Source organism: Anopheles arabiensis, chromosome 2, assembly GCF_016920715.1.
Source record: "Anopheles arabiensis isolate DONGOLA chromosome 2, AaraD3, whole genome shotgun sequence".
NCBI classification, from domain to species: Eukaryota; Metazoa; Arthropoda; class Insecta; order Diptera; family Culicidae; genus Anopheles; species Anopheles arabiensis.
Window position 1 is genome coordinate 103,637,193 of NC_053517.1, and position 27,414 is coordinate 103,664,606.

A 27,414-nucleotide genomic window follows, 5' to 3' on the forward strand; every position below is an offset into this window, starting at 1 on the left:
GTGAATGTAAAGAAAGAGCTTAATTTGCGGATGTTTTATACCCATAATACGAATTAAACGAGAGCTCTTGCATCTCTTTTTGTTTGATAGTTTGAACAGATATCCTTTTTGTTTTTATTTATACGTTTTTCTTGTGTGTTTTTTGTTTGTTTGTTTTTTGATAATACTCGAAAATACTGATTTCACAGTCGCTTGTGGTACATAGTATATATGATTCCCTCGTTTTATTTTTTTTCTTTTTGCCCACCCTTTATTCTCTTTTAAGTTTAGTTGTTTTTCATTTTGTTGTAGTTTCCACACGCACATACACTCACACACATACGTACACATACAGACATACTCTTCGTGAAACGTGTATTTCCAGGATTTGTGCTTTACTGTTGTGTGTTATTTTGCTTGATTAGTTTTATCAATTGTGTCGCCCTTTGGTTAGTCAGTGGGTGGCTTTGTTTTTCGTTTACCAAGGTTGTGTTTTTTTTCACTCTTTTATCGCTCTGCACAGTATTGATTAGTGTTTTTTCTTCTTCTTTTTTTAGCCAATCACTTTCACTAATAGTCACACCAATTCAGACAGGTTTTGTTTGGTTTGATTTTAAAAATTAGAACAAGTCTTTCCCGTGCCGTGCGCTTTGTTGCCATCGTTGCCATCTCTAACTTTTCTCGCTCCAAAACCTCCCTTTTGGTATTTTTATGTATATATTTATATATAATATATATAGTGTATTCTTTAATGGTAGTTGTACAACATTCAGTTAAATTCTTTGATTTCCAACAATTAAAATGCATCCCCCTACCATCACCACCACCACCACCAGCAGCAGCAGGAGGAAGGAAAACGGGGTAAACGCAAAAACGCATTTAGCTAATAAACAGAGCGGGCTTTTAGCGGCCTTTTTTGTAGTTGTTTTGTTTAGTAAAAATATGTGTTGGTGTACAGAAAAATATAGTGCAGCAGTTCGAGCGGCCATGTTTTTGTTTTCTTCTCAAAAAACAATACTTCTTTGGTTTCGTTTGATGTTCGTTTTGTGTTGCTGTGTTTAAGTCTAGCTTATAAATGTTACCCCAGTAAGAGTAGGAGTTTACTTTCCTGGAAAAGCGTTCCATTTTCACTCCCTCAATTCCACTCATTAGCGAAAATACCGGCTTGAAGGTGTGTTTCATTTTGATTTTTAACTAAATTTTCTCCCACAGCTTCCTATTCCTCACAAGTGAAATAGTTGTACTTGATCTTGTTTTTTCAGCATTTTTTCTTAATTTTTTCCTTTCGAAGCTTCCACAACTCGGAGAGCCTCCTCGTTAAGCCGAGCATTAGTAAGAGACTAGGTAGAGAAATAGTATCGTTCAACAGAAGTCGCAAGAAAGATGCAATTATACAATACAAAAAGTCGCAGTCATACAAAAAGGGGGATCCTTTCTATGCAGCATCCTCTCTACGTGATCTATTCTGTGGTGTGTGTGTGTGCTTATGGGTACACGTACACGGCGGGTGATGCTGTGAAGATGATGCTATTAGGAGAGTGGTTGAGCGCTCTGGTGAGTTAGATGCTTCTATACAAACCGCTATCGAAATGAGTGAGGAGAAGGTACGAGATCACTATTTTACGTGCTAAGGACCTTAAGGAAGATGTTTTACGTTTAGTTTCACTAGAAAAAGGCTGCCTAGAGAGTGCATGTGTTACGTTGCTACTGTGTTAATCGGTCGCTTTTCTACAAGGTGTGTGAGTTTTGTTTTGATAGATCCTAGGTAAATAGTTTTCCCCCATCCGTTTATCGCGTTATGAGTTACATTCGTTTTCTAGCTTTAGACAATGATTCGCGTAATGCAACTGCCCTCTCAAAAACAGGAGGAGTTCCAATTTTGTATTGCTAACTGTTATTGTTTTTACCTTGATATTACTTTCCCCATATTCCCTTGCACAGGGTTAGGGAACGCACGAGAAGTTGCTGCAAGCGGTTGGAAAATTTAATTGTATAAAGATTGGTAGTAAAAAAACGCACACACACTCGGTCGGTCTCTCTGTTAATACAAAAATAGTACACCTGTTTAAGTATATGTTTGATGTGTCTTTACTACCTTCGTGCCCTCGTGCACTATCGAATGATGAATGCCATTGAAAAAACGTTAGAGGTACATCGAGAAACGAGACACGCGTATTGGTAGTTTTGCCCTTTGGTTTGCTGTGTTGATGATCAATGAAGACGTGTTGTGAGGATGTTTTAGATGATACCCCCCCCCCCCCCTTGAGTCTTGCACACCACCTCCTACACTATCCCCCCTTTTGCTTGCTTTTTGTCGGCAAGGTGTGCGGATGGTGGTGAGTCGAAGATGTCTCTGGTTTTAAAGCTTGGCCATTGTAGAAAAGTACGTGCTGTGGGAGGGCGCAGTTCTGTACAAGTTTTGCCTAGCCGGGTATGCCATCAGCATGCTACCCAACAAACCAACCAATCAGCAGCGCTCTGGTGCAGCAAAATACACATACACACACTCACATCTATATGTTGGAATTCTTCTACAAACACACACATACACACACATATACATACTCACAGTACGGATAAAGATTGGCAACAGCGTTTGCTATATCATTGCCCAGTTTTTGTGTGAAGCCACTACCGTAACCTTCTGCTAAAGTGCTTTTTTGCCGTTAACTACACTATTTAGAGTTTTAGCACATCTAAGCTCGACATTTACCGATTTACGCTATAGATAAGGTTCATGTGATGATTGGGAAAAGAAAGAAGAGCATAATCTAACATACCACCGATGCTATTATGTGGGGCTATTTTGGTTGTGCCACATGCTTATGCTGCTACTGAATTGTTATCTGTGAAAAATGTTCTATAGCTGTCGTCTACACAGTAATTAAAGTGAAAGCTCTACTAAATGTGCGTTAACACACGACTTTCGGTCTTTCTGGAATACAAGTGATGGGAAAGCTTTTGAAAATAGGAGGCAGTGTATAGGACGTTAAAATAGAATGTGAATTTCTACACACAAAAATCGAACACGAGATGAATCGGATGGATAGCGATTGGTTTTGTGGTTGTTTTAGTTTGTAGTGCAATTTTGTATGCGCGCCTTTCGCGAACGGAAAAGCAAACACGCGTGTTTTCTTCACTGCACAACACGTTTGCTTCACTGTTCCGGTGTTGTTCCGGTTCGCACCGACTGGCGACTTCCTAGAGTCATTATTCATTCATAAGAAAATATCTGCAGTTTGTGAAAATTTACAGCTTAAAAGTTACGTCCTTCCATATGCTTTAGTTTCTTTTCCCTTCTCTCTTTCTCTCTCTTTATCTCCCGCTCTCTCGTTGGTCATTTACTCGATGAATTTGGAATACAACCCATTCACTCATCAGCGCGATCGTTCATCACCATTCATCATGCAGCTATCATTCAGCGTAGTGTGTCCTACTAGTGTTCATTCGTAGGTTGCTTTACATTTACGTTGGCAAACGCCGTTTTATAGTTTAGTTAGTTTACAGCGCGGTGCAGTTCTGCTCACTGTAGAAGATAGCGATCATCCTTTGATAATGTGTATAATGTTCCTTACAAAGAGTCGTTATGAGTTTGTATAGATAGATGGAATATTGGGTTGGCGGTCATCACCTATAATGGCTCTATAATTGATTGATGCTTGATCTCCTCCTCATCCTTATTTCACTGTAATTTGTCTCGCTCTTGTTTTTTTTTTTTTATATAAACTGTTCAAATGTTCTGGCCCACAAATGAAAGCATTGGGGGAGGGTGTTTTCTTCTTCTCTTTAATTTGGATGCAAGAGTTCGGCGCGATCTGATACATCTGTTACGCTTGTGAGTTTTCTGTTTTCTTTCATGAGATAGTCTTACGTTGTCAATAGTTGTACGTTTTATATCGTTAAAAATACAGGTTTTGTTTTGTGGTTTGTGGTTGTTTTTCCCTAGTAGTGTCGTTACTAAGCTAGAAGTAGATAATTATAAAGAGGCATCGGAACACGGGTACGTACACCGATCACCCACTGACTGATGCTCACAGTCACACAAACCGTCCAGTCGTCTTCTCTTCTCTGCTTAGTGATCTATCTCTTCGTAGTTTGAAAGTTTGAGTTTGACGATCGACATCCAGATTTCGATTCCAGCATGGAGGGGAGTGCGGGGGGAACAAGATTTTGTGCTTTTTAAAACGTGCTACGCCGGGGTATATACATCTAAACTACTGCACAGCGTTCTACTTAAGTAAGGGTTTGGTTTTGGTTTTTTTAGAAGGCAATGGTTGGCTATCATAGAAACACAAGGAACGATGCGCTAACGATGAGTAATTTGCGATGTGAACGTACAAGTCTTACGAGAGTCTTACTACTGCTGTTCGGGTGCAATCTAACATGTATGTGTTTTTTTTTTCATTGTGTATATATATAAATTCTCTACCATATGCGTAAATGTTGCGATCTATCATACCATCACTATCCATGTGGTTACGGGAGTTGCTGAACGATGCTCTGCATCAAGTGTTTTCGTTTCCTGTGTGTTTTTCCTGTGCGTCGTGTATTGTTGAGCTCTAGTTTAGATCAAGATCCGTGCAAGCAAAGCATGATCATCTTCCGCAAGGTGCCTCACAGACTTTAGTTTTTCTTGGGTTGAAGCTTTTCTTCCTTCCTACGATCAGCATGTAGCATTTTAACCAACGACACGAGCCTTCTGCTTGCGTAGAAAATCCATCGCATTTTTGTCATTGACTCGCCCTTCAAGAATTTGCAGTATCGGATGATCTGAAGGTGGCAGAAAAAAACAGTGAGTAACAAATCGCACGTTAAACCTACTCTCGGCTGCTACTTACTTTTATCCTTCATCTCGAGCAGCGGAAGATCGATCTGGGCCAGCCCGTTAAAGTTGTCGATGTTAAAGTTGGTGGCCACACCCGGGATGTTGTTCAGCGCCAGGAATGCTTCGCCCGCGAAATCGTTTGCCGTCAGCACGTCGTGATCCATCACGGTGAACACGATCATGGCCGCCTCGGTTTGGCACTGTTCCTGGGTGACGGAAAACTCGAAACACTCGTCAAATACCGGGTTGAGCGTTTTCTGTTGCGAAAAGAAGAGTTAGTTAAAAAAATCTGTTAAATGATTTCTATCAGTCTTATAATTTTTGATGCATTAAGTAAGATTAATCATATACCTTTGCGTAATATTTCTACGAATTTATTCATTTATATATTTTTTTGGAATTTGCTATTTAGCCTTGAAATGCCTTCTAAAGATTTCCAAAGCCGTTTGATACTAGTACGGTTTAACTGTCCACAAGATCTTAAGAAATTTGTTAAATCTTAATATTCGACGCGGATATGCCGGCCTGTACAGGCTTTCGATACTTAATTCATCACCACGTAGCCGGATAGTCAATCCTTGCTACGGGGGGATGGTCCATTCTGGCCATGAACCCATGACGGGCATGTTATTGAGTCGTTCGAGTTAAATTCGACGCTTAACGATCGTTTTGAATTGTCGATCGAAAAGTTAACTCGATAAGCTGGCAATAGCTGCCAGCTGTTATTTTTCTTATTAGAACTGGCAACACTGCCAACCTGCTGTCATCGGGAAATGTAAACAAACAATCTGGGGCTAACAATCAGCTGTTCAAACAGCTGTAATAACCCTTGAATCTTACAACAGGTATTGACAGTTTCATTTTGTCCCACCATTCATCCTTAACCCCGCATTTCATGCCTTCGTTTCAGTTCCCTACCTTATGCACGTTGGTCTGCTGTTCGGAGCAGTGCGAAAACACCCTCCGCGGCAGCAGCTCGATGATCACGAACGGATCGCTGAAACCATTGGGATCGAGCGGGATCACATCCTTCGCGTGCAGTATCTCCACGCAGAGCGAATCGTGGTTGAGGTACGCCTTGACCGAAAGCGACCCCAGCGGCGTCTGCCCGATCGTATTCAGCTGCTCCTGTAGCCGCTGCATGTAGAACAGATCGATCAGATGGTCGGTGTCGGTTTTGTGGTACTGCAGCCGCTGCTCCACCCGCCAGAACGTGTCGCTGTGCAGTATCTCCGGCGGCAGGCCAAGCCCCTCCGCGTTGAAGAACTCCCCGAGCAGCTGCAGCGCTCCGTACATGCGGTCGTGGAAGTTGGTCGGCTTTTCGCCCTCCCCGCCGGCATCCATCTGCTTGGCGAACTCGGTCAGCACGCTGTTCCAGATCAGTGTCATGGCGCGGTAAAAGTTTTGCGACAGCAGCGTCACATTGAGCGTCGCCAGATGCGAATCGAGATACTCGAGCAGCGGCATCACGGCCTGATTGGCGGGCAGCGAATCCGGCGACCAGGCCAGATGAAACACGGACTTTTGCAGCGGGCCCTGCATCGAGGCGGTCAGCTTGGTGAGCACGCGGTCCGCTTTCGCTTCCAGCTGGGCGATCGTGTTGTCGAGCAGGGTTTCCGCATTTTCCGGCAGCTGGTGCGTCTCGGGATGGAACTCCGCGAGCCCACGGCGCACGTACTCGAGATTGTTCACGACCACGCACAGCTCGTCGGTGGAGCGGGGCTGCTGCTGCTGTCCCTGCTTGTTGTCGTAATAGCCACCGGAGCCACCGTCCGCCAGCCCCTGGTGGATCAGGTCCGAGTACACGTTGGCCGTCGTGCAGACGAGATCGATGATGAGCGTTTCGTAGTGCGCACCGGAGCTGTGGTCGGGCCAGGCTAGGTTTTTCCAAAACTCGCGTATCTGGTAGAAGCAGGAAGCGGTATCGATCGAGGACGTGCTGTGCCGCACGATGCGCTCGCCCTCGCACACCTGATCCACGCTGACGGCCGCCTTGATGCGCTGGATCGCCTTGGTTTTGCTGACGGAAATCCATCGCTGTACGGCGGGCTCGAACCACTCGTGGAAGTTCTGCAGCCCGAGCGGCTTCTCCGGTGGCTGCGGTGTGACGGACAGGTGCGATTTTAGGTTGTGGAACTCCTGCAGGGCGAAGTAGATCTCGAACGGTGCCGTGTCGGGCTCTCGGTCGTGATCGAGGATGGTCCAGTGGTTCACTATCGTGCCGGGTAGTTGGCCACACTCGATCCGGTTGGTGACTTCCTCCGAAAGCTGAGAGGCGAAATGAGTTGTGTTATGTGTTATGCCATTCAACAAAGTTCATTTTTGTCTCTTTTAGGTCGTCTTAGCGTTAATGGAAGCCATCGCCATACTCACCAATGAATCGAACTGCTTGTAAACGATGCTAAAGTACTGGATGCCGTTGGTCGAATCGAACAGCCCGTGGTAGTACGTAACGCCCAGCTGCAGGTCCGCAATCAGGATCGTCGTGTAGTGCACCAGCGGGTTCGGCGAGCGTTGCGATTCGCGCAGCTGCGCCTGCGACCAGGTAATCGAACCCTTGCGCAACGCACCGACAATCTCGCCCCGCACCCCTTTGCTGAACGGGCTCACCTGGCGGAAGGCTCGCATCGAGCCAAGCAGCCCGAGACAGCGCAACAGATACTCGAGCCGCACGAGCGACGGTGGATGCAGTGCGGGGAAGATCTCCCGATGCCGGCGCATCTGGCAGAGCGATCGCTCGACGAACCCGTTGAGCGAATCGGCCAGCCACTGTTCCAGCTCGCGCGTCAGCGGTTCGTTGTTGTAGTTGTTGATCCACAGCTTGTCCACCTCGATCAGCTGCCGGTGGATGAACTTGGTGTCGAGCGGTTTCTTGCGATTGATTCGTATGATAGCTACCAATCTGCGGGAGAAAGAGCGAACGGAACACATTGAAGGCCACATGTTGGAAGGAGTTAAGGGACGGGTCCTACTTTGCTAACGAAATTTGTAGATCCGATAGATCACTTTGCACAGCCATCTGGTGAAGGATGGTAAGCGACGGGCCGGCCAGCTCGCCGGTCCACTTCCAGGCCGGATCGAACACGGTCAGCTCGTGCATCATGAAGATTGTCTGCAGCCGTTCGAACTTTTTCACCTCGAGCGTGTTGTCCTCCTCGGACGTGCCGCGGTCCTCCCGCGTGGAGAGCCACATCTTCAGCCGGATGCGCCCCTGGACCGAGCTGCGCGAACTGCGTGCCTCCAGCTTGAACCAACCCTCCAGGCCAGTTGAAGGTATATCCTGTGGGCAGCAAAAGGCGGGCAAAAGTGCTTAATGAGTTTCTTTTCAATTTTCTTCCTTGTAGCAAACGCCGACGACCGGCCACTTACACAGACTGGAATATTGATACAACCGAGGAAGTCGTCCTGCGAGCCTTGCCGTGCCGATTGGCATACCTGTTTGAAAAATCTACCTAAACCCCTAACGCCCCTCACTTCGTTCAGTCGCGATACAGCGTCTAGCACGCTGCTCTCGTCGTCGTGGTCCCATATGTCCAGATGGAGCTGATCCGAATGTATATCGTCGATGTCACTGTCGCGGCATGAAAGGAAGCAAAAAGGGCATTGAAAACGCGACGAAGCGCACTCAGATCTTCGCATCGATACTTACAATTTAAACTTCTCGTTCCACTTCGGACACAGCGTGTGCGGTTTGACCGAGGTCGCGCGGATGAACTTGGCCGGCACCGGGCCGACCGAGTCCCGCTGCTGGCGGCCGTCCTTGCGCTTGAAGCTCAGCCGAAAGCTGTGATGCTTGCGCAGCTTGCCGTGCTCGGGCGAATCCAGACTGTCCATGCCGGTGTCGGACAGGGTCCGCGGTGTCATGGGCGGTTGGGGCGAGGGGGGAGGCGGTGTACCGGACGGCTGAATGCCGAGCATGCAGTATGGATCGCTGAAACCTGTATGGGGAGAGAAGCAAAAAAAACAAGGAGACGACATAAGCCAGAACCAGGCGGCGGATGATGATTTATGAATGTTCAATGGCTCTATTGAAGGGATGGAAATGCGTGAAAGTAATTTATCGCCCCTTCGCAATGCTGCACGCTTAATAAGTATGGAAACAGTTGCGCCACTGTACATGGTTGCTGTGTACAACGAAAAACGAGGGAAAAGTTCGTTCTCCGCAAATCGTTCCACCGTAACTGCGCAATCCATTTATCACCGTTCTTTACCGCTTTACGCCAGGCCGGCAAAACTTTCGCATTCACCCGACACACACACACACACACGCACAAAGAAAGAGGTTTTCTGCAGGGGGTGCGGGATATAAAATCCTTTTCCCTCTCCTTTGGCACGTGTCTTGTGCGGTGTGGTTTTAGGGCGGCGTGACGTTTCAATTACGAAGATGACGATCAGCCGGCAAAAGCCGTCCTCAACCATCTCTTACCGTCCTTTACTACGGTAATACTGTGAGCCGCAAGAGCAAAGGTTGAAAGGCTGTTCGGTTTCGGTTGGTGAGCGTCTCGGGTCTCACAGTTTTAAGAACGAAAATATGCAAATTGTGTTTTCATCACATAAACAACCGGCCTCGCCGCTTCAAACGCCTGCGAGGGAGCGCTTGAGCCATTGACATTGGACAGACCAGCTTTTGTGACACTGGCTGCGGATCTTGTCTCTCTTCTCACGCGAGGTACTCCCCTTTTTTGGGTAAATCATTAAAATTTATCACCTTGGGGATAGGTTTCGTGAGAAATCGACCAAAGTTTAGCGGCTATGCTATCCTTCCCCACCGTTGTCAATCCGTTCTTCGGGGGCATCTTTTTCGGGGTGAAAATTCAAGGGAAGTCCATTGGCAAAGAACGGTCCCACCATTGAAGATGTTGGGAAAGATAATATGCGCTCGCGGTTTCGGGCAAACGGCGCTATAAGGCGTTATAATAATTGGCCGTTTTTGGCTGTTTGTTTCGGTACAAAAGGATGAAGGTTGGTGATTGGACGTTATTGCAACGTATTGCATCCTTCCGGCGGGGTTTAAAGGTTGGAGTTTAATTTGCAATTGGAAGGGGAATGGGGTTGGAAAATGACGTCTCAAAAGGGGTGTATTGTGTGTTGTTGTGTAGATTAGTATGCGCCTTATCAATGCTGTTTAGCGTTCCCAGATGCGGGCACCGATATTAGCGCATCGGGCCGCTCCAATCAACCGATATTGGTCCCGTGTTTGGCGCCCACAACGGGGCTCATGCAATATCGGATCGCAGCACGTTCCACGCTGGGTTATTAATTATGCCGTAGAATATGCGTCCATTGCCATTTGGGGCGCTGTATGATGCGTCGCGCTCTATCCGGTATGAAGGCATTTTCCGGTGTAAAGGCTACGAAACCACAGCCAGCACAGCAAATGCTAGATCTGCAGGAAAGAGCAGAGCGATGGAGAGCCTTTCGAGAAGTGCGAAACGTTCCGCAATCCATTCCAATTATGTGCTGCCAGGGAGTAGCAGACAGCCCCGTGGGGAGACGAGTCCTGCCATGGATGGATAAAATAAAAGCAAAAACCATCCCCCTCTTTTACTGAACCACCAGCGCGAGCGTTATGGATCTCCGTGTCCCGTGTGGCCCAACAACAAAAAGCCTATCGGTGATATTGCTTCAAGTGCTCCATGATGCCGCCTCCGGTGTATCGGGTGCTTCCACTAGATACATCGTTAGAGAGGCATCCCTTGCATCACAGTTAATAAAAGAGCTCGCTACGCTTATCGGATTCGCTAAAACGGTGGCCACACGGCGCAAACACGGGGCGGAAGCTTCGCGGGCAACGGCAGAAGCGTTACTTTGTGCGTTCAACGATGAGCTTCCAAGCTGCTGCTGCAGCAGCACCGATACCGGTTGAGGCCGAACGATGGCCAGGTGTTGAAGTGTATTGGCTTGATTGTATTGTAAACGTCAATCTACGGACTCTACTGAAGGGGGGGGGGCGCTTTCACGGGCCCAGATACCGGGCCCAGGTTGGCGGTAGCGACGAACCCGCTGTAACACGGTGTAAGTGTTCTGTTTAGCTTCTTCACTTTCATAGCGTCGAAGAGCGTTTCGTAGCACGTGCCATTTGCTTACTTTTGATTTGTAGCCTTTCGCGCGCGTTCCGTGCTGTAAAGGGCGCAAAATGGGACAACGTTGACAGTAGGCAACGGAAACCGGAACGACCGCGAACAATGCGATTGGGAGAAAGGGAAATGCCTCTTGTAAATGGTATTGTTTTGCGTTTTACTCGATTGACGGGCACGGGTTGCCGATTATTTTGTAGAAGTGTGAGGGAAACGCAAAGTGGACTACCGAGTGGACTGATTCACCAAAAGAAAAAATACGTCTGTTTGCTTGTACGCTTAATGCAGGAATGAAGTTTATTCTCAGTTCAATGTCTGTGTGGCCCGATTGGCACTCATTTTGTGTTGCCTGATAGGCACTTGTCGTGTCAAGCTGAGAAGTTCAACATATTTTACCACCGCTGACGTTGACGTGACAATATCTGATTGTTTCTATTATAGCGGATGGTTTTGTTCTCGCAATGGTAGAGGAGAATTATTTTAGAAGAGATGGGACCTATTTACCTTTTTGTTCGTATTGATATTAAATTGGTGTAAAAAGGTACGTTTTTATTTGGTTTTGCCTGAATAAGATTAATATTTAACATAATGAAGTATGAAATTAAGTCATACTGGAAAGCGGAAATGCTATTGCAAAGAAAAATGCGCTAGAAATTAAGATTTGCTACAAGTTAGAGGCAATTTTTTGCCAAAAGGGGAACGTATCTGCACAAAAAATGTAGCAATATGAGGCTTACCCTTGAGCTTTATCCCAAACTTCTCGATGAACATCTTGTACACGGTAGATGCAGGGTTTTCCATGCCACTTTCGTATGTAAAGATTGTTATTCACAGCGAGCAAAAGTCAGTTTCGAATGTAAACATTGTGAATTACCGCGTGCAAGATGTTAATCTACATCAAAGTGATATTTCATTTTCATTTGTCATTTGATATTTCAGAGTTTGACAGTTCTAAGTGGTGTATTGAAATGCATGTGTTACAGGGTTTTCCAAGTCACTTACGAATGTGCACATAATTATTCACCGCATCCGCAAGATGTTTTTAAACAGCTGTCAAATGGTATATTTACTTCAAAATGAAATTTCAGTTTCTACACATGATTTTCAACACATCATAAAGAACTGTCAAACTCAATTCAGCTTGAGTCGTGTTGAAAATCATGCTGAAGAAATTAAAAATTATTATGATGGAGATGACATATCAGATCGATTTGGAATGACATTTTGCACGCGGAGAATAACAATGTTTACGTTCGAAACGGACTTGGAAAACCCTGTAAAACTGAAATTTCATTTTGAAGCAAATACATCATTTGTGACTTGGAAAGACCTGTAAAGAATTATTTCAGTTTTTTTTTTTGTATCGAATTGCTTGGCAAATTTAAATCAACAATTATAGATTGTTCAAGTGCGAATTAAGCTCAACTCGGGCACAAATTCAATAGCTGCAAGGCAGTCTAAAATTCTACTATTAACTTAAAAATGTATTGAACTTCATCGTCTTCTTTGATGTCTTTACCACCATTATGTCTGATGTTAAACTTTCCGTTAAAAGCTTTAAAACTTTTGGGTTAAAGAAAAAACTTGTAAAAGCGTACATGACAGATTGATTAGCAAACATTAACTGATAACTGCTGTCGTATGAGCTGTTTGCTTGGCAGAGACGATGCTATTAAAAACAGGAGGTAATGATGCCATCCGTATCATCTTGAGCGATAAAGCTTCGAGCTTTGACACAAATTTGATTGATGTTCTAAATAGCTTCATTTAACTTTTGCGATTAAATGATCTTATCTTGTGGATTTAAGAGGATACATAAAAATACACACACACACACTCACACACACACACAACCACAATACTGCAATCGAGAAAGCGTTAAGTCATCTCCCACTGCGACACAGTATAGTGAACCTCTCCTCTGAACCTCCTTAACTACATACGAGAGCGAAGCTCTTGTCATTAAAATGACCTTTTTTGCCACCCATGCCCATGGGTCAGGGTAATTGAACTAAAAAGCCAATCTTTCGGTTCACCCATGTGAAAAAGTAAAAGCAGCAGCAAGGCCCCGGAAGTGAGAAACCTTTTGGAGATTAACGCTGGAAATTGATGGATTGAAAACGGCGAGCATGGGATGGTGGGATGAGCATAAAGTACCGGAAGTCGCCGGTTGTTAAACCACCGTCGGCTGGCAGCTACTGCTGGGTTCGGTTAATTGTGGTTACCATCATCATCATCACCCCAATCATCGATCGGTGGACAAAAGTGGACTTTGAAGATGGATGTAAAATCAGACAGATTTTCAGTAAAAATTGATGCTTGACGTCCATCAGCGAACGAAGGCAGAGGAATTATTGGAAAAAAGGTATTTTAGGGTGCATCATTGTGGCGAGACTGTGTGCTTTTTTTTTCTTCATTTTAATTCTTTACTTTCCCATCGCTCATCGCATCAAACGACTGAACTTTGCTTCCGGTCAACCTGACCTACGGTGCGCGTGGTGATTTCTGGGGTAAAAAACGGGACCGCCTGAAGCTTCTGTTCTGTTATTGTCATTTTTATGGAAAACGTTTCGCTGCTTCTCTCTATCTCGTTCTTTTCCCCCCTCTTGCGATGGAAAGTTTTGCAGTTTTCGTTTGATGTCGAAAACATGATATTCACTTTCTCTCTCACACACAGCTTTTGAGCTTTTGAAGCTTCATACATTGATGTATGAATCGTACGCTTATAAATGTGATTGACGGGCTACAGTTCCAGCAGGCTTCGTGCGCCAACTCACCAGGTACGCAAGTGGTGGTTGTTACGCTGTTGTTTGTGGTTAAAAATATTATTCCACTTGCTCTGACGTTACTGAGCGCTGTGTGGCTCACACAAAAACAAAAAAACAATCAAAGGCAAACGAAAATGATTAAATGAATGAGTTTCGCATTTTGCGTGCGTGCTCATCACAAGCCCACTCTGTGCGCACGAAACGGGTTGTGAAGTGGAAAATGTATGACTTTTCATTCACGCACTTTGCTGCTTTACCATGCGTGCGTATGTGTGTCCTTTTGCTCCGTTGTAAAGAAGCGGATTTTGCATTTTTTTGGTTTTCCTCCAATGGCGGGCTTGGCTGGGGCGGAAGCAGTCCGCTCTCTAATCCATGAAAATGGATTGCGGTAAGCGGTTTACTTTGTGCGGATGATGCCCAAAATTGCTTTTTCATTTGTGTGTGCGCTTTTTTTCGGTTCTGTTTCTGTTTCCTTCACTGACAGGCTTGCGTGTGAATTGAGTACGTTTGCCTTCGTCCGAACAAAGCCTGTTCCAATGTATGCGTGTGGTTCTGTGTGTTTATGTTCCTGCTTAGCTTTGGTACGGTACGGCTCATGGCGGCAGCTTTGATTGCCACCAGTCAACAACCATTAGGGTTAAACATTTGTTTTGCATTTATTGTTTGCTGTAGGGGGGGAGGAAACAAAGTTATGAAGACACGGAATGCGATAAATGGATAATGGATGGTACGGTCACGATTGGACCAAGGCGTCCTTTGGCTCGTTGTGTTTCGTTCGGGAGCTTTGTGTTTTGGGGGTTTTTAATGCTGCAGATGGATTTTCCAGCAGAGATTATCGCGGACAAGCAGAGCAGAGTAAACAACAAACGGGGGACGGGAAACTGATCGCTATTTTGCTAACGTCGGTTTCAAAAGCGTATTACGATCGAAGCGCTTTGTTATTACATTATAAAGCCTGTTTATTTTGGGCCTTTTCGTTTCGGGGAAATGGCACGGTAAAAGGGGAGAGAAGAGCGTGTGTGAGTGTGTCACAACAAAAACCAGTGGAATTGTGTTTGGATAAGCTCATGCAACTATAGTACACAAAAAAAATGAAGTTGAATTTCTAATAATCCTTCGACGATGAAGGGAGCAAAGTTTGCATTTCCACGAAGGAGTATCAAAAGGAGAAAATTGTAAACAAGCAACGCAGTGCAGCTCAGGAAAAAAGACGTTTATTTTTATCCCACACCTTTCCGTGAAGCCATCGTCACACGAAACGGTTTTGTCAGTGTGTTCTTTCCGCCTTTTTCCTTCCTTTACCTATCCCCTTTCGCTCCCCTCTTCGGCTAACGGGCTGCTTCAGGGCGAGCAAATTGATCCGATCCGGCGTATTAAGAGGGATGTAATTAAAAGTAGCAGCTGCCCTTCGACGAAGTGCCGATGGTGACGATGACATACGCTACCAGTCAAACTGGTAGGAAAGAAACTGACTGGCAGCCAGTGTCCTTCGTCGTGCTATATGCTGCACAGTATACACACCGAGAGAGAGAGAGAGCGCTGACAGGATATTGAAGCAATATTTGCTACTGCTGCTGCCTGCTACTGCTGCTGCCAGCTGCTAGTTTGCGCTTGCTGTAATTTGTTCCCTTTTTATCCAAAAGCCAATTATGACGTTGTAATGGAATTGGAGAAAATTGAACACGTTAATGATTGACATACATTCGGGCCTGCCTTGTTCGTTGTGCTTCAATTGATGAGCTTTTTGCTGGAAGTGTTTGAGAGCGAAACTAGTCGATGGTAACGCATTTTCTCTAATTACATTTGCTTATTAACACAGAATTGGTAGTAAGGAAAAGGGGATTAATTTACTAAAGAGAAGAGTGCGCACTGAAAATTGGAAACTTTACACGGAAAAGCCATTTAAACGGTCGCATTCCATATCAATCGTTACGATCCTCTCCTTCTGCTTTCAGTAATTGAAGATATTCTCGTTTCCTCCGCCTCAAAAGATGAAAACCTTTCGTACAACATTCAGGTGACGGTGTTTGATTGAGTGTTGCTTAAGATTCCGCTGGCAGGATACACCCTCTGAGCAAAGGGAAAATAGCAAAAAAAAGCAAAATAAAAATGAAAACACCAACCTCTCAAAAGATGTCGACTGGCTGATAATACCCAGCGCCGAATGAAAAGGAAACCACCACCAACGCCCCGTTTCCAGGGGACGAACACGGGTCAAGAAGACTGCGTGGCCCACACCGGTGAGATGGTGAGCAAAATTATCCTCCCTCGGGTACTGGCAAGGCTCACTTCAAAGGTGTTTGGTGTGCGAGCGAAGAACGAAAATGGAAGCTACCTTGATCATCAATCAGCACTAATGGGCCGGACCGAGGCGTGCAACGACCGCGTCTCCCGTTGTCACGATCACCTGTCAGGCAGCCCTGGTAAAGGTAGATATGCGCCCCGTTTCGTTATTACAGACACAGATGCTTTTTACAAACACACACACACAGAGAAACAGCCACCCGGTCAGTGACCGGTTATTCTTTTTGGGGGCGAAGCGTGGCAAAATTATGATGATTTATCAGCTTCACAAGGCGCGTCGCACGCTGCCGTCGGAGGCTGCGAAATCTGTAAAAAAGGGCGTCCCTCCGGGTACAAAGGCTTAAGATGAGGAGGTGCTCCGTTTCCTGCTCCGGTTGACCGGGGTGGTCCGGGAAGGTACCGGTGCCGGGGTGCCGTTACGCAACATCTCTCAAACAAATTACACTCTCAATATTAATAGTCTGCTTTCGGGGGTTTGTTTTGCGCATTCTTTGCTTCTGTTGGAGTAAATTCACCTTCTTCTTTAAGATCGGATTTGCTGGTGGTGCTGCTTATTTATGGTGCATAGCTTTAAATGAAATAAATAAATCAAATCCAACTGTGGCAAACCTCTAGACATGGGGCATGGAAATGGATGGATTTTGTGAGAGCATTTAAAAGAATATGCTTCAATTAAAATACATCGATCTTTGTTCCAAGCTTCCCTTCGCCGACTGCAGCGCCCTCTATCAAGCGAATCCACTTTCAACGAACAGGGAAACTAATTTTCCAATGCTTTTTGTTAGCAACAATGAAACACATCGTACGGGGGGTAAATTTAATTCATCACGCTTGACCGTGCGCTGCGCTACTACTGCTCACACCTTTTGATCCCTTGAGGCATATACACACGCACACAATGATCCGCCCGCGTGTAATGGGATTTGCAGTCCCGTTTGTTTCAGTGACTTTGATCCTCGCTTTGTTGTCCCGCACGGCTCACGGCAAGCATGCTTAATTAATCGTGGCAAGTGGCGTTAAGCGCACCTTCGTCAATCCGTTTGTTTGTCCTCGTTTGGGGGGCGTTAGGGCATTGATATCGACGGATCAAAGCTGATGGTGCACTTACAAAAAAGTATAGAAATTCAATAGCATTTCCATGGGTAGTGCATCAATGCATCGGGCAGCAGCCAGACACAACCGTTTAGGTTAAGCGCTGTACGGTTTCGCAATTTTCCATGCAGCAAAATCTAATCCTTTCCCGGTAATGTGTTGTCGGTTTGACGAAACATAATTAGCCGCCTCGTAATTGAATTCCATTTCCCGTGCATCAGAGCCATTGCATTGCAGCTGACATTCGTGTGACTCTCGTTTCGGTGTAACTGTTAAAGTGCACTGCAAAAATATGGCATTTACCGAGCCCCGTGGAAGCCTTAAATTGCCAACTTTTGCAACCGGAAAAAATAAAACAAATATAAACCTTCGAGCTGTTGCTGCTGCTGGACACTGGCAGGTCCGCTCAGACCATTCTGTCATCATCGTACTGTGATGAAGCCCCTTTTTTGGTGTATATACCCAGCTGGTTTGTTTGTTTAGTGTGCTGGTTGTGTGTGTGTGTTTTTTTTTGGTTTTGTTTTGTATGCCTGCGGTACCGGTTAAACCGGACCTTTTGCGCAAAAGTTTGTATGACAACGAACGAAAAGTTTGGCTTTGTTTTTATGTTTTTTGCTTCAGGTTTTTGGGACGGTTGGAACCCGCACCGTGAAGAGCAAGTGGGAATTTAATTAGGTGTTTAACGGGTGCGAATGGTGTGGTGACCTCGTTTTTGTTATGATCGTGCATGCCGAGCACAACGACATAAAAAGGTGAATCAACGACGCAACGAGCGTTGAGTTAATTGGGTTTCCAGCAGTTGTGTTAACGTGTTTTTAAATGGAAGGATGTGTTATGTGTGTGCATTCGCGTTCCAATGTAGAAAGATTAACAGTACAAAGGAAGCATTAAAGGTGTAGTCTATTGACTCCATCACATTTGAGCCACAAGCTGTGTTTGTTTAAAGTGGTTATCTCAAATTAAACCAACGTATTAATCATCTATCTCATAAAATGAGAAGTGCACCCTTTGAAAAGGCTAATAGAGATGCTTTGCTCACTATCACCAAATCGAGTGAACCATCATCGAACGTACGGATTCACTGCTGACAGCGGGAAAGATAGATAGACCGTGAAAAAACCAACCTCCCCCCGGTACCCGATTTTCCATCAATTTAACTTTGCTGACATTTTATTCCCGCCTCCCCTTTCCTTCGGGTCTCCATTCTGATTGCGCCACGTTGCGCATTGAGTGAAGTGAATGTTTCAGGCGCTATTTATGCCATCAGTCGCTAATGGTCTCGAGAGATTCCTTCGTTGGCAGTAATGCGGATTGGTCGCACCATTTACCCGGGGCCCGCGCAAAAGACGGGGACGCCGGGAAGTGGCCGGTGTCTTTTTTTTTTTTTTTGCGGGCACTCTTTTCTATCAGCGCATGCTTTCGATTCATGTCACTTCACTGTGTCACGGTGCGGTGGGCTTGGTGCGCTCTATTGACGAGTGATTGAAGCTCGTTACAACCGAGCAGTGGGGTATTGATTTTAAATTATGAAAATGGGTCCCATAATCTCAACAGTAAATTGAGAATCATCATTGAAAATAGAGTTGGTTTTGCAATGTTTTGATCATTTTATATCATTTCAGCTTTTCACACCGCTACCAGCACACAGCGGCGCTTCGGGAAGGCTGCTGGTGTACATGGTATTGTAAACGGTTGGTTTCTTAATTTATCTGACAACCGCCACCACGCACCTTATGCAAATTAGCAAAAAGATAAAACGGGACTCACATTGAACGGGTCCGGGATGTGATGAGCTGTTGTCACACGACGTTCACTGTAGGCGTGCCGGTGCGATAACCATGTCCTCAGCGCTAAGCCTCGCAGAGCGGCAAGCCTGGCAAGCTAATCACGGAACGGGTCGCAGTGTCTGCTTTGTGGGGGTTTGTAATTAAAACACATTCTCCAGAGACATTCGGCAGCAGTAGCAGCCGCAGCAGCCGCAGCTACAGCAGCATCAACAATCCGTTTCCGCCGTACAGTGTGAACATGAAGATGAATGAAGATTACCTTTCCTGTACAATTTTGTGTGTGCGCGGGTTTGTGCCGGTTTTTCCACGAATTTGTGTAATAATGTTCCGGTGAACAAAGCAATGGTTAAGAATCGTGCTGGTGCGGTGATACTGATTGTTAAACCTTTGTAGCAGGGGAATTCACATTTCATAGAAGCGTAGATCTATGCAGTCTATTTATAGCATACAATAATTAATTTCAGAGTGCAATTAGGCAGAATAAAGGAAGTTATATATTATGCTCACCGATCAACAATAGCACATGGAAATACAATACGTACAAATGAGTTTAGTATATTGCATTAATGTTTCAAAATACATTCCTTGCAAAATAACATGCTTGCTTCAGTTATGATAGGGTCAAAAGACTGTTTAAAGCATTTTCATCTTCTTGGAATACAAGGTGAACATTTTTGCTAAATATATTAAACGGAGAGTATAGAAGGTTCACAAGAGAACCACGATTAACTTACACTTTGAATCGTAGTATCAACGACGAAACAATAGATTGTTCCTGGAAATAAGCTATTATTTCTTCTTCTTTCTTCTTTGGCTCAACAACCGATGTCGGTCAAGGCCTGCCTGTACCCATTTGTGGGCTTTGGCTTTCAGTGACTAATAGATTTCCCCCCATAGCAGGATAGTCAGTCCTATGTATGGCGGCGCGGTCTATTTGGGGATTGAACCCATGACGGGCATGTTGTTAAGTCGTACGAGTTGACGACTGTACTACGAGACCGGCTATTATTAGCCATAAATATTATAAAACACCATGCGCCTCCATTGCATTGATGAAATAATTATTCGTATACATGTATAATACATATTACAATGAAACAGAAACAAATCAATTCTATCGCAAAATTCAATTCTTGTTCACGGAAATCAAATTTCAGTACTCTTTTTGAAGTGATTTATGAATTTCCATTTTTATTTCTTAATTTTCCGATGGAGGCGCCCAGTACTTTTCAGACAAAATCTGTTAATTCTATTCTCCAAACGCTCATCAAACGCTCTGTCACCGATTGCACCATTTACAATCAGCGATTTATCAAACTATTCTCTCGAATCCTATATCGAATGGTACCAGCTGTGGCGGGTTTCGATTCGCCACAGTATTCAATCAATCAAAGCCACCAGTGCACACCAAATAGCACCAGACACACGCAAATAGAACTGCAAAATGTATGTTTATATCCAATCCAATAAGCCTCAAGCACCGTTGTTTCCAATTGCGAATCCAATGCGTCGCAATGACGAGTTTTTTTTTGTCTGACAAAACGACAGCCAAAGGAAGGGGTGTGTGGCGAAGGAAATAAATACTGAATGAGGGAATAAGTCTGTTTTGAATCCCGAATTTTTTATCATCACCACCACCACGTTTCGTGCAGTTCACATGGAAGTTAGATGGTATCGTCGACAATAAGAACGCACCAGAATGAGACGAAGGAGAAGAAAAATAAGATACGACCCTACTTTTTTGCCACTCCTGCTTAGCCTGTCAGCCTTCCGTCAGTTTCCGTCCTATTCCCTTAACGCTGGCACAAGCGTTCCCACCCGTTCGATGGTGCGAGGTGCAAGATATTCATGAAATCAATTTTCCTTGATCTTTCCGTCCCCATCACACTGCTATGGGCTGGCTGTACGGGATGGGTGATGAAACCTTTCGCACGGCTTTTTTCCGGTGGAATGTCGACGAATTATTCAGGGAGAGTTTCGATTTATATGCAGCATGGAAAAGGGAGCATAGACGGGTGTAAAGGTGCCAGATTGTAAATTGACAACTAGTGCATAGAGGTAGAGAGGGAGAGAGAGAGAGAGAGAAAAAGTTTTGATTGTGAATGATACAAAATTTGAAATTTTGAAAATGTGTAAGACCCTTCTCAAAATGTGATTATCAGAAAAGAAAATCACAAAGGAATTGTTTTCAATTAATCGAGAAAAGGACTGTTCTTGCCGGGCAAACAGCACCAATTCGTGTCGTGTCTGTCTGCGAGTAGAAAATTGTAAAAAATCCGTTCCCGTCTGTCTGTCTTGTGCCACAAAGTTATTGACTGGAATGGTAAAAATTCTATGATGATTGGCATAAATCGTGATGGAATGCTGGCTCCATCCGTGAAAAAGCAGGCAATAAATCACTCAACCCAGGCTGAATTGCGGGGTTTGCTCTTCTAGGTGCTGTTCGGTGGGCGAAGTGCTTTTCGTGTAGCTGTCTAATTATGCTGATCCTATTCAGTAATTTCATCCCGATCGCGATTCGCCCACAATGGAATGTGTAGTGAAAGGAATGCTGTACCACTTGCTCTTTGGCTTGTCTTTTAAAAGTGATAGAGTGGTTGGTAGAGCTGATAGTAAAATTTACCGTTTTGACGAATGTGACCGTTTTGACAGATTATGGTAAATGTGAAAAAGTTTGTTATTTATTATTTATATTTAGAATGTTTTCACCATTTTTTATACATGTACTGAATCTCTTCACATCTTTTTATGTGCGTATAAATTTGATTTTCGTTCTTGTGTGGTCCTCATCTACAGCACCGTAAAACGCCTTAACGCAAATCCTTACACCGTGAAACCGTGAAACAGCTATATCAGCATCAAACACACACACACAAAACCTAATTGTACCCATTTTGCCTGTGCGAGTTTTGATGGGCAGGAAATAAAAGGCTCGATGGTGCGCTTTGCTAGAATCGTTTGCCGCTCGCACGCTTCTCGACGACGATGGCGACGCCGACGGTTTCATGATGCGAAACACACCGATACCGATTCTTCCGGACATCCGGGACGCGTTTGATAAAAAAAACAAGAATAAGAAGAAGGAACGAGGCGTGAAACGCGGAACGGCAAAGCACTGACCAAATGGTTGTTTGATTGCGAAGTTATTCTAGCATCCGTCCCATTTTTGTTTTTCGTTTCGTCTCCCAACACTTTGCTCTCAGCACAACGCAGAGACACATAATGTGCTGTGCGTGGTGAGGTTAGATGCGAGAGGATTTTCCACAGAACGGTCTACGACTTCGAGTACGACCGTAAAGTCGTCCACGTCGTCGCTGCCATACACAAGGGATTTGAGCCGCAGTAAGGGAAGGAAAGGGTTTGCTTCCCCACTTCCGGTTGGTGTAAAAGTTGGTGTTCACACACCAGCTCGGCTCGCATGGCGATATGAGCGTTGAGCAGCGTCTCGTGGTGGCAGCGTGTGTCTGTGTGCGTCATTCCCTCCAATCAAACAACCATCAGAAAGGTAGACAGGCGGATAAATGCATCCTAAAGCCGGGTAGTAGTTGTTGTTCGTCCACACCGTCCGCTAATCCGCGCGTGGAGGAAAACAAAAAACAAATCCACCACTAAAGTTAGTTCGGAACGATTATTGTCTGCACGGTTATAAATAGCCATCGCAGCAAAAAAGAATATAAGCACACGGCTCTCATTTCCACGTCTAATGGGAAAGGTTTTATGGCGGGGTGAATGAAAATCCCCTAACAGGGCTTTGAGATGAAAAATGCTCACGCACAATGTTTTGTACGCAAAGAAAAAAAGATAAATCAATTGATTCGGTACGGCCTGGCAGCCTGCTCGCCGAGAGCAAGTTTTCCACCATCCACGCAGCTACATATTAACATCCGCAAACACTTTACTACTACTATTTCGATGGGAAAAGTTCACCAATCAACTACCGGCAGTACCGCAGTGGCCTGCCGTGTTTCTTTCAGCCCCATCGTCCTCCATCCCTTTCACTTAATGGCGCTAAAATAATCGATAATTTCAATTTTCTTCACTTTCAAATTAAATCCCCGCGGTTAGAATGTAACAGAGAGAGAGAGAGAGAGAGAGAGAGAGAGAGAGAGAGAGAGAGAGGCTGTCGACGGTGGTCTCGTTTCTCGGGGTAGTTTTCTTTTTCACCTTTTTTTCGTTCTTCATTCTACCACGGTGTTGGGGGGGTTCTACACCTTTATCAGGCAGGTAACGATGAAGCTCGCGTCGAGTCTAGTTAGGCCGGGACGTCCACCACCGCCATCATCAACCTTGTACGAACTCTTGAGCTCGCTCTGCGGTCGGAGAGCTGGAAAAGCGAGAGGAAGTTTTTCGCTTTCACCCCTTAATCTCTCGCAGCAATTTCTTGACTGCACAGGCGTTTACCTGTGTGGCGTAATAAGGAGGAAAGGAATGAAGGAGCGAATGAAGTGAAGGGAAAAATTGATCCAAATGGAACTGTTCGCGTGGAAGATGGATTGAATTGTTATTGACTGTCTTTTAATGCTGGCAGTTGCAAGCCGGATCGAATGGCGAATCGCCGGCACATGTGGAGAGGAGTTTTGAAGGTTTGAAATTGGTTCTATGGTTCGATTAAAATAGCTTGAACTTTTAATTAACTGCATGCGTTGTGGAAATGGGGCAGCGAAAGCAAAAGGAGGAACTATTTTTACAGTACTTTACTGCGTTTATTGGTATTTATTTAATGCTATAATCGGTAAATTTGTACAGTAAAATGACCAAAAACAAAAAAATCGATACAAAATTGACAATTAACTAGCATTCTACGTGTTTTTACATGTTTCTTTGAGGTAAACTTGACCTTTGCGAGTTAATTTTTGAATACAACTCTAAAAATAACAATAAATCGACTGCAAAATTGTACATTTTTTCCAATATCAACAAGAGTTGATGCGATTGATATCCAGAAAAATTTAAAAACTAACCTAATTTACAGATTATCACCAGTGAAGCTATTCAATGTACACGCTCATCTTCGCTCAACTGCACACACCTCTCACATCACTCATTGTACAGATCGCTTCATTGAAGATTTAATAAAAAAAGCTCTCTCCCCTCAAACGCTCTTAACATCTCAAATCCCCTGAAACAGAGCGATTAATAAACTAACAACTTTCAAAGAATATTAGCAGCTTAAGCAGCAGCAGCAGCAACCGGACACTCAGCCGTTAATTGGTGAAGCTGGTTGCGAAATAAAACACAAAACAACACAAAGCGAAACACTCATCGAGTAGGCAGGCTTGCTTTTTTCCTTTTTTTTGTTTACTAATTTGCATCCTCTCGCACATCATTTTGCAATCCCACGCAGCGCGTTCCGGGGGAGGGCACAATATGCGAAGATCCAAACCAAATCCTGTAGACAGAAAAAAGAAGAAAAAAAACAGGAAATGCTGGTATAACTCCCGCAGCAACCTGCTGCGTTGCTGTGAGTGGCTGTCTTTTATCAAACGGAAAAAAGCTGCCCATAACATTACACGTTTCCGGGCAGGCAGTTAAAGTTTTCCTAAAGCTACTGTGTTGTCCTAGCAACCGCCTTAAGTCCTGCGTGGGCAATGTGGATACAAAAAAAAAGAAACGAAAATGGAGAGCCTGGTTCAATGAAACAGTGCGTAAAAAAATTACACAATTACTGGGGGCGAGCTAATCATTTTAGCAAAAAAGGAACTGGAGAAACACATAAAAGTGTTCCAAAAAAAGGGAACGAACCGGTTTTGGGAATCGCTCTTCGGGTCGCTATCGGGTCGACTTTTTGGGGGTGGGGTGGGCGGCACAATTTCCGAGGTGGGTGTGGATTTAGTTTGATGGTCAGAAGGGATGTAGGTAGGCATCGCTTTGCAACAAAATCGTTCCGAGGAAAGCGTAGAAGGAAGTGAAAGATTTTTTTTTGGTTTGTTTGTTACCTTTCGGAAAAGCTTCTCCCGAAGCTGTTTAACGATTCACCCGACACCGCCACCGAAAGATGGCAGTGGTGGCGTTAATGGGCCCCTTTCGCCCGGCGCAACGACCGGTGGCGTATTTACGGCGTAAGTCGTTCCCATCGGCGTGTGTTTTTGTTCCGTGTGCTGGAATCTCCGCTTATCTTTACAACGGTTGTGTGAGGGCGGATGTGGTGCACTTTCTTCAATCTCTGATAACACACACACACACACACAGACAGCTACATACATACACTCATGCCATCCACATCGACGTTATGTCGCCCTTCGACCGTGGGAATGCTGCTAGGATATGCGTACACTGGGTACATTTTCCTGTCATTTCTGTGAGGGACTTACGCACAGGCTGCGCGAGAGGCAGGGTGAGAATGGGTGGTAATGGGTGGCTAAAAATACCGGCTGCCTCAAATCAAGTTAGCCGGTTGGTTGGTCGTTGAAAGTGGATATTTTCGGTGTGGTAACGCTGGATGGCATTCCGTGTGGTCAAATTGCTCCGATCCTCCGGCTGACTTGTTAACCGCGCGAACAATAAACAAAACTGGTGAAAATTGGATTATGGCGAAGAAGGGAGTGTTGTGTTTGAAAATGAATACTAAATATTTTGGCTATTCGTTTCGTCTGATTTCGCTTGGAATTCCGTAACGGCCAGACAGTGGGCTGTCGCGAAAGATATTAAAGATTCAAACACAGCAGTACTTTTATTGTAAAGCTTCCCTTCTTTCCTTTTAGTTCAATTATGTTTCCACGAATCGGCCAAACGTCGTTAACTTTGCAGCAGCCACCAGTTCCACCAGTCAGTCCCACGTGCAGCGTAGTGACGCGCAACCTAACATATTGCATGCTTGTTTTTTCTCCTTTATTAAATTTACAGTACATCAACGCGACGATGCAAAAAGCATCTCAAGAGCATAACCATGGGATCAAACGACGAGCGAAAGGGACCGGGTTGTCATATATATATTTTATAAAATCGACACACGGTACAAGTACGAGACACCGGTACCTCGTTTTAGCGGTCTTTTTTCCCCTCGACACCGTTTCGTAGAATCGTTGTAAAGATGATGCTTTACAGCACACGCTTGATGGCGGTAACACTTGGTGTGTATCTTTTTTCTGTTTTTCGTTGTTGCCTTCATTGTACACACCAGCCTCTAATCGTTTTAGTAGGAGGGTGTTACTGTGCAGCTTGTTATGGTTTATATAACACCATTACCCGTTGGCGGTGGTGGTAAACTCGTTTCGCAACTTGTGCGTTTGGATGGTACTAAAGTGTGTGCGTGTGTGCTCAAGTGGACATGCACATTCGGTGAAATATTGAGAGCATTTTATTATTATTTATTGCCCATTTAAGTTTAAAGGACAAAATGCTTAAAATCTCAAATTGTTCTGAAACATCAGCACATGGGGGAACGAGAGCTTTTGTCATTTTAATTTCATTTCATTATAAAATGGGAGTAAGATGATTTAATTTTGAAATATTTCAGAGTTTTTTTTTTATTTTAGGAATATGAAAATATTCCTCCATAATTTATTTCCTTCCATTTGTGTCGTCACTTTTCTCCAGTTAAATGTTTTTTTTCTAATGACAAATAGAAAAATTCATGCCACCAGTACGTGAACTATTCTTGATATGATCTTGATACTTTATATGAGCCCCTACCAGTCTTAAAATTACTCTCAAACCTGTACAGGTCCTAGAACTAATTCCTAATCCATAAACTCCTGAAACTTATCCCAACTCTTTACTGGTCACGGAACTTATCCCGAAACTAGTCTTGAAACTACTTCTGAGCCCGATTCCATAACCTGTTCTGGAACGTATCCCAATCCTTTATTTCTCCTCAAATAGGTTCCAAAAACCTTTCATGTAACTGTTGTCATAGCTTTTTAGGTTCCGAGGCAATATTAGAACTCATCTTAAACCCATACCGGCGATCGAACGTATCCCGAAACGAGTCTTGAAAATACTTCCGATCCCGAACCCATAACCTGCCCTGAAACTTATCTAAATCCTTTACTTTACTCCAGAAATAGATTCCCAAACCCAGTCATGGAACTGTTGTCATAGCTTTTTAGATCCCAAGACAATCTTCGAACTGAACTAGAATCCATACCGGTCAAGGAACTTATCCGAAACCTATATCAATCCTGGAACTGATCGTAAATCCATAACAGTTGTTATACTGAACTTTAAACCATAACCAACTGATTCTGAACCGAAACTGGTGCAGGAACTGATCCAGGAAACTATCCCGGTCTTCGAACAGATTCTGAAGATTTTGTCCTGAACCAAGTCCTATTTCAATATTGAAATTCATCCTGAACGCATAGCAGTTTTGAAAATGGCGCTGACCCTTAATCGTTCTAGGAACTGATCCCACACCCATAACAGTCCTGAAATTGTTCCTGAACCCAACTCACTTCTTTACAAAATCTGAAAGATTCCTAATAATATAAAGCAATACCCAGAATTATTGCACATAGTTGGATTGTTTGTAAATCAAATATTTGTATTTGTTAGGTAATAGCAACTTTTGAGACGTTTTTTATTAAACAAATAACCTCCACGCGAACCACACGTGGCAAAACATGTCAGCAAAAAAACTGTCC

At 44.4% G+C, this 27,414-nt stretch overlaps 1 protein-coding gene across 7 annotated transcripts in view; it reads right to left on the bottom strand.

Moving 5' to 3' along the window:
* Positions 1-481: 481 nt before the first annotated feature.
* LOC120905734 (BAI1-associated protein 3) overlaps positions 482-27,414 on the bottom strand; it is a 62,176-nt gene continuing 35,243 nt past the window's right edge. For all 7 annotated transcript variants that reach the window (XM_040316799.1, XM_040316790.1, XM_040316783.1 and 4 more), the window contains 7 exons: positions 8,454-8,742; positions 8,174-8,375; positions 7,777-8,084; positions 7,178-7,706; positions 5,723-7,072; positions 4,818-5,061; positions 482-4,749 (listed from right to left, as the gene is read on the bottom strand). In XM_040316799.1, coding sequence (XP_040172733.1) covers positions 4,658-4,749; positions 4,818-5,061; positions 5,723-7,072; positions 7,178-7,706; positions 7,777-8,084; positions 8,174-8,375; positions 8,454-8,742 — 3,014 coding nt within the window. In that variant the 3' untranslated portion in view covers positions 482-4,657. The remainder of the gene's footprint in view (positions 4,750-4,817; positions 5,062-5,722; positions 7,073-7,177; positions 7,707-7,776; positions 8,085-8,173; positions 8,376-8,453; positions 8,743-27,414) is intronic.